Source organism: Micromesistius poutassou, assembly GCF_964030765.1.
Source record: "Micromesistius poutassou genome assembly, contig: SCAFFOLD_5350, whole genome shotgun sequence".
Classification (NCBI taxonomy): domain Eukaryota; kingdom Metazoa; phylum Chordata; class Actinopteri; order Gadiformes; family Gadidae; genus Micromesistius; species Micromesistius poutassou.
The window spans coordinates 7245-14852 of NW_028180289.1; the positions used below are offsets into that span (position 1 = coordinate 7245).

At 42.1% G+C, this 7608-nt stretch overlaps 1 protein-coding gene across 1 annotated transcript; it reads left to right on the forward strand.

Moving 5' to 3' along the window:
• Positions 1 to 1115: 1115 nt before the first annotated feature.
• Positions 1116 to 6794, forward strand: LOC311370939 (uncharacterized protein; the record flags this gene model as incomplete). The annotated part of the gene is made up of 6 exons (XM_084489217.1): positions 1116 to 1195; positions 1686 to 1748; positions 2102 to 2264; positions 3976 to 4050; positions 5778 to 5910; positions 6627 to 6794. Coding segments are annotated over 6 exons (682 nt in total), but the record flags the coding sequence as incomplete, so codon positions are not given.
• Between the last annotated feature and the right edge of the window lie 814 nt (positions 6795 to 7608).

The following is a 7608-nucleotide window of genomic DNA, read 5'->3' on the forward strand; positions in this document are numbered from 1 at the left end:
TGAAAAGAGGGTACGTATTTTAAAACCACCATCTCCCTGTATAATTCGAAAAATAGAAAGTATCATGGGTTAGTGAAGCTAATTTTTGGGGGCAATTGTCTAGCTGGGATTTAGGGGACCACAACTATTATACTCTGTGGTTCCGATACTCATTCCTAATGAAAGCCATTACCAATCTAATTGTGAGAGTGCCTAGTATTATGACCAATGATGTTGAACACTTAAAAAATATCTTCTTTGAGTGCATGCAGAATGTCATATTTCCTTCATTAACTCAATGCACTGCCTATCAGCCCTCTGCTGAACAAAGAACCCTGCGACAATATCAATTATACTTGTAGGATGCAAAAAGGGGGATTTATTTCACAACAAATAGCCTCACAGAGAGATTCTGAATAGGGTACATTAGCATGACAAATGGACAACAAAACTCCCCAGTTCAACAGCTAAAGAGCTTTATGATGGGAATTGAATTGAGGAAATTGCTTGATTAGGGTTTGCATTCTGAGGACATGCCAATTACAGCACCCTGGCAAGAAGATAGAGCAATGACAAGTCGACAAACTGACGCAAGAAAGACACAAAATTACATTGAAATAGCTGTCAGTAGTGAACTTTGGAAAATCAGATACGGCCACGTAAAACAAGAAATCGACTCAGAAAATGTGCCTAATAAAGTTTTGGCATATCAGCAAATAAGCGTACAAAACTGGAAGGCAAGCAGCGTACAGTTACTACAGTAGGTTAGCATTTAGCCTGAAATCGGTAATCCTAGGTCAAACATATCAAGGCGTTGTGTGCCCTTTTCATCGATTTTGTTTATTATACTTACGAACACAGATGTCATATGCAGAACAAATATTGAAGTACAAGGTTCGGTCTTCATGCTGAGGGTTCGTTAAAACAACTGTATGCTAAAGCTAGTCTAGTTTCAGCTTATCAGTTGTTCAATTTAAATAGCAAAATTAATAGCAAAATTGGAAAAGTTGTGCTTTGGAGATAACGTTCGAGAACCCTCCCACGTGGTCCGTTTGTTTACCACCAGGGACTTCTGGGAAGTCGTTCTCATGGTAACCAGTGTAAACACATTTCGCCGCCTCCACGTAGCAAGAAGCATGAACTTAGAAAACAGGACGCACAATGAGAATCGGTATTATGAAAAGATTGGATCTATTCAGCAAAGTATGCACGAAAGGTACGTTTTTACGTTATTATTCGCTTGAATTCACGTGTCCATAACACATTATTCGATTGTCCAGCCTTCTGAAACAGAGTGTTGGCTAGTTAGCAAGCTCGATTAGCACATATGTCTGTGCTAACTTGTACAAGGTGCTGCAACTCTGGCGCTGTGCACTACAGCTAAGCGTTAGCTCTCTCTTGAAACATATAATCTTAACTATTGGAAATTATGACAACATTGCAGGTAGAGCACTGCTAAAATGAATACGCAAGCATACATGCTTACATAACGTATGTATTCTACGGAAAACACAGTTTACCTTCAAATAGCCAACGCATTGCTAATGACACAGTTACATTAGTTAGAGCTATTACGTCTCGACTAGGGTTTTGTTTTACGATAAGCATTGAGCATAACAACTTCAAGGAGTGGGAATAATAATGCTATTTCACGAACTGCTTAAACAGTTAATTTAGATGATTATCCCGCTGACTTCTCCATGTAGGGAAAAGCGGAGGCTGGAGTTGGAGAGGGAGCTGTTTGCCTACTCCCTATCTGATACAAGAATGTAAGTCAATACAGTTATAGCCACCTCAGTAATCCAAGTCAACTATATTGCAAATGCACTCCTCAAGGTCCTGTCAAGATTAATATGCAAAACAGTTACTCGATAATAGGCCACCATACTAGAAAGTTATTTTTTATCTAATATCAGATGAGAATCTAGTATTACTAGATTCTCATCTGATATTAGATATAAATATATTTACATGTTACATGTTAGGTTATATATGTATACATCCATGATGTGTTTATATATAATGTGAGTGATACTGTACATAACATAAAAGTCTAGTCCTTGTTTTTGACAAAGCTCTTAGATAATGTTTATTTTAAGTAATGGTTCTCCACCGCCCTCAGCTCACAGATAAAGTGTGCCAAACTGCGCAGCTATCTCAAAGAAATCTGTGAGAGGGAAAAGCGTGCAAAAACGAGAAACCTTGAGCTTCTGAGAGATGTGAAGTGCATAGAAATGAGCTTGAAGGAATATGGACCTTACCGTGCCACTCTACAACAACAAAAGGTTCGACACACACTCAGTCACGTGCAAACGCACACACACGCACACGTGCGCACACACGTACACACCCATGCTTGCACACACAAACACACACCCACACAGGCCCACACACATCCACAAACACAGACACCCATATAACCATACACACCTGACTGTGGCACTCTACAGCAACAAAAGGTTCAACACACTCGCTCATGCACACACATCCACACACACACACACACACACACACACACACACACACACACACACACACACACACACACACACACACTGTACACACACATTCTCTCAAATGTAAATGCACACACTCCCACACACACACACACACACACACAAACATATACACTTGCAAACACACGTATGCATGCAAACAAATTCTAAAATTGATTGGAACAGCAGGAATGTGCAATTTTTTACAAAGGTTCAATGTGAAGTTAGAACAATGTAATTGCATGCAATAATCAAACTCAGGCATGTTTTAAAAGTTTTGTGTTTAAAGCTTGAAATGTCTAATTATCATTTGTAGTACGTAATAGTGATGTGTCACGTGGTTATAAATAATTGCATCGCTATCTTGTAATTTTCAGTTTTGCTACACTACAGGAATATCAACTAGCTTTTGCTTAGTGTAGCATTAGCACCACTCAAATGTCTCTATTTATCACTGCAAGCAAATGAGCAAGGGAAAAAAACAATGAGTGAGTCAGATTATCACTTAAAACTCAATGACAGTGCTTGACAGCTTAATATCGAATTAACAAAATTGGTTAATTATGACTCAGTGAGATAATTGCCCAATATAGAGACTCTGAAGTGCTCCAGAGGTTTACTCCTCTCCCCTCAAGCAGTTGGTTTGCTTCCTCTTAATGCTTTTATGAGTAATACATTTTATTTAATATTTCTGGTCTAGCTTTTCCTTATATCTGTTAATGTGTATCTTGCAAATTTGTTTGATTTTTTTCATGTTGAGTTGTTTCTTTGTTTACAATAAATGTAATTACATACACAAAAAAACAATAGTGGATGTGAGCACAACACACACACACACACACACACACACACACACACACACACACACACACACACACACACACACACACACACACACACACACACTTACTCTCAAAAGCAAAAACAGGGTCATCATTTTTAAGGTAATTGTTTTAATTCATTTGAATTAATGATTCATATTACTAGGGGTTGGGATGGAGGCATGCTAAATGGTTAGCAGGAATAGTTTGACTGATACTGTACTAGCTATTTTTTATATAAAAAAGGAAATCTCAGTTGATAGGTTAGTTGGTTTGTCTGAGGTAATCCCGCCAGTGCAATTAAGACTCTTTGATTGGAATTTGGATTAGCATGGTCAGTCTGGCCTATCAGATAATTAATTAAGATTGTTGACAGCCTCCTTGGGGGGGGGGGACATTCATGAGGGAATACCGTTTCCACTGACTTGATCCCATGCCACACGTCCCTCTGTTGGCAGATGATGTTCACCACGCGCAGCATTATCATGTAGACACAATCCCTGATGTTTGCGATTGGCATGTTCAATAATGTGAGGCCCTTTTGGGAATATCGTAATCACTGCGTTACTGTTGCTAAATTGTTTAAATTATTTGGCGGCTATCTGATGTGCACAAATGGTTAGATTAATGAACCGGCCCACAAAGACAGTGGTTTTATGTGGTTTTATTTTTGTATACAGGCTGAACACTTGGATCGTGTTTCCAGTTTCATGGCTGAAAGAAAAAAGAATGAACAAAAGTTAAATGAGCAAAGGGTAACTATAACCATATTTACACAGCTTTAACTATAAATATGCCTCTATTCCAGTCAAATACATTTTAAGAATTACAAACCCACAGTGAGTAGAAATATCAGCTCAAATGTATTATTTAACCACACAAACATTAATTTGTCTGTCAAGCTAAGGGCGTCCCTTTATTTATAGCTGGCTTATAATGGCTTTGTGTAAAGAGTCTTGTTGTTATTCAAATGTTCCGGTTCAAATATAGTCACAATTTAATGGAAAAATGTTCTTTGTTCTGCATAGGCCTTTTGTTGAGTGATGATCACACAGAAGCCGGCTTCCTGCTTTTGGTGATCGAATTTGCACTTAATACAAGGGGCAATGCAAATCTTAACCAAACTGCCGCTGTTGTCTTTGTCGCCATTGTTGTTGTTGTTTTGTCAAGGTTCAGCACAACAAAGAGACCGTATGGCATTATGCAGGAGAATGTGTAAGAAGGGGCGCATACATCCAGGCTGTGTATCTGGCGGTGCGCAGGTGCCTAATCCTCACCGGTGCCGCATCGGTGCGAGCAATGTAGTTCAAGCCCATAGCTGCTTCCTTTTTCTCCCTTCACTTAAAGCAGTTAAAGCTCTTTCAGATGAAATGTCTCAGGCATCTCATAATAACTTGGAGCATGCTGTCTAGAGCAGTCACTTGTAACTGTGTGCACACTGCCGTCCGTCCCACCCACCCCCATCCTATCCCCATCCCACCCATATCCACTTTCTCAGCCTGCCGGTATTGTAATGAGCAAAAATGGTGCCGTCGCTCCATTATGCATACAAGCCAGTGGCTGGCAGTGTGCATGTCCCTCAGGCTGCAGCATTCATTAAGGGAAGCTTACCGGGCTGAAAGCTGGAGACGGACGATAACGGGATATGATTTTCATATTTAATACATTCCTTGGAAGAGCACACGCGTGCGGCAGATTGATAGAAGAATCAATTGCTACTTTAGTGAAACACTTTCTACTTTGCCCTGCAGCTAGCGATGGAATCACTCAGCCAAGAAATTAACTTTTCCTCTTTTTTTTTTTTTTACCTACTTTGTGGATCTGCTGGGCAAGGCTGCATTGGTTTACAGTGAATGTTATTAAGCAGCTAACTGTTTGGTATTTAAGACTCTTATCAGAAAAGAAACAGAAGCCATGTTTTTTATTTTTTTATGATGTTTGGAAGGGGGCTGTTTACGCCGCTCTTCCTCTCCCATGGTGACATTGCAGACACAAATCAAAACTTGCTAATAAGATTAAAAGTTAAAACATTGATCCCGAAAACAATCTTTTGAGAGAAAGGGTTAGGAGGAGTCTGACCTTGGCGGCGAAAAAATCGCCCGTATTAAGAAAAAATGTGAAATGGATAGTTTGAGACACTTGAGTGGAATATCTGCTGGACTAAGCTCATAGGTTTATATTTCAGTAGGAAATCTACAGCTGTGGATTCAATGATTTTAAAACACTTGCTGCGTTCTTAGCCGACTTGTAGAAATGGTCTCAAGTGTTGTCAAGAAACCGACCGTTTGGTACCAAGTACCGAGGTGCAAGCAGCCACAGAAGAGCCCCTCATACCTGTGTAGCCTTTTCATGTCCGCAGTGTTCAATGGATCTCAACGAATCTCCATCCTTTTTGTTTATTGATCACACAATGTCACAGAACATTCTCAGTGTTGAGTACTTCTGCCGGATAATTGTACTAAAGTGTCATCCTCATTCACAGGTAGATTCCGGGCACACACTCAACCAGCAAGACGCTGATGCTCAGGTCACTGAGGACCTGGACCGCGTCCCACCAGGGACGTCGGTGGGACACCTCCAGAGCTGCTCTGGCGGCGCTAAAGCTGTCGCCACAAGTACACCCTCACAGCGAGCCTCAGCCTCGGCATCCTCAGCAGCGGCAGCAGTGCATCACTCCCCCATTACGCATGCACCCTCCCCCCAACACCCACCGAGTGGCCTTTTGAACAACCATAGAGTCTGCCGAGGGGCTGCCACCGTCGGCCCGGCAAACTTATCAGATGACATTTATCAGGGCTGCGGAGGTTCCCCCGACGGCTGTGATCTGAGTGTCAGACGCGAAAGGACGGCACCCGCATCCGGCCGCAGCGCAGCGAGCGGGGCTGCCGGAGGTGAGGATGAGCATTCACCGTCGCCGCCGGCAACCTCCACGCGACCTCGACAAAGTGCTTTCTTCGCTAGTGACCTCAGCCCCGTTTGGTACAAGAATCCCCCCGCAGATGCTGTCGTCCATCAATCTCCGGTCGTGGAGGAGAAAGACGTGACCCATTCAGTGGCCCAGACATTCATCGGCGAGCAATCGCAGGAAGTACCAGGTTTGCACTGTGATTGGACAATCTTTTTCCTGCCTTTCTAGGAATAGATCTAGATCTGTATTAAATTAGATGTATTAGATGTAGATCTGCATTCATGTAGATACATAAAATAAATAGATACAAAAATAAAATATCCTTTCATGACGTTGTATATTTTTGATACATACTCTTAGCCTCTGACACTTACATGCTGATACAATAAAGATGGCGGTCCTGTGTTGACATTGGGATTTCAGGTGAAGGAGAGGGGAACCTGAGCATGGCCAGCTCTAGCGTGTTGTCGGTGAGCAGCGCCAGCGACCTGTCCATCTCACTGACCGAGTCGGAGCCAGAGGACGACCTGGCCGACGACGGGGGCTACCTCCATGACCACGCCTCCAGGGCCAGACACTCCCCCGCCAGGCGTAGCGCCTCCCCCTTAGCTCCTCAAAAATCGTCCACGATCGCATCGCGCTCAGATGCAGATTCGCGACCCACAGAATGCGCAGAAAGGTATGGTTGAAAATAAATAAACACATACGCTGCGATGAGTCAATGGAGTGTTGTGATCCTGTGAGGTCACATGCACTCACAAAAGGGTGCATTATTCACAGTATGGTTTAAGTAATTGCAGTAAAGCTACTTGATTGTAACTTTTGATTGTGAGTACTGAAATTAGCTTTGCCTAACCCAAATCTAACGCAACATGAAGTGTTGACTCTCCAAGGGTGGGGGGGGGGGGGGGGGGGGGGTGGGTGGGCAATGCTGTTGATGAGTCGCGTTCTTAATGGTGAAAACGAGAATAATAATGCTGCAGCACGCACGGTGATGTGTATGTATGGCAAATACAAGGAAGAGGGTTTCTATGGTAACGGACACAGTGAGGTGTTCTGCTACTGCAGCTACTGTGAAAGAAGTGCAGTTTTAAATAGTGAATAAAGAGATTCAAGTTACCATGATAAAGTCAATATGAAATAAGACCAATTTAAATATATGTTATATATATTTTTATTTTTTATGAAACTACAGATAAACTGAGAAATCTGCATCAGTTGCATTCATAATAACATTGAATGTCCTCAATCTTACAGTAAATGTTTCTTTGTACCATTTGTAACTGGGTTAGCGTAGCCTCAGCTTTCATTGATGCCGCAGTGATGAGTGAGGGTTCAGACACCTACAATGAAGTTAGTCTTTACCGATCCGAGCCGGGCGGAGGTGGATAAAAGGGGAGGGCTG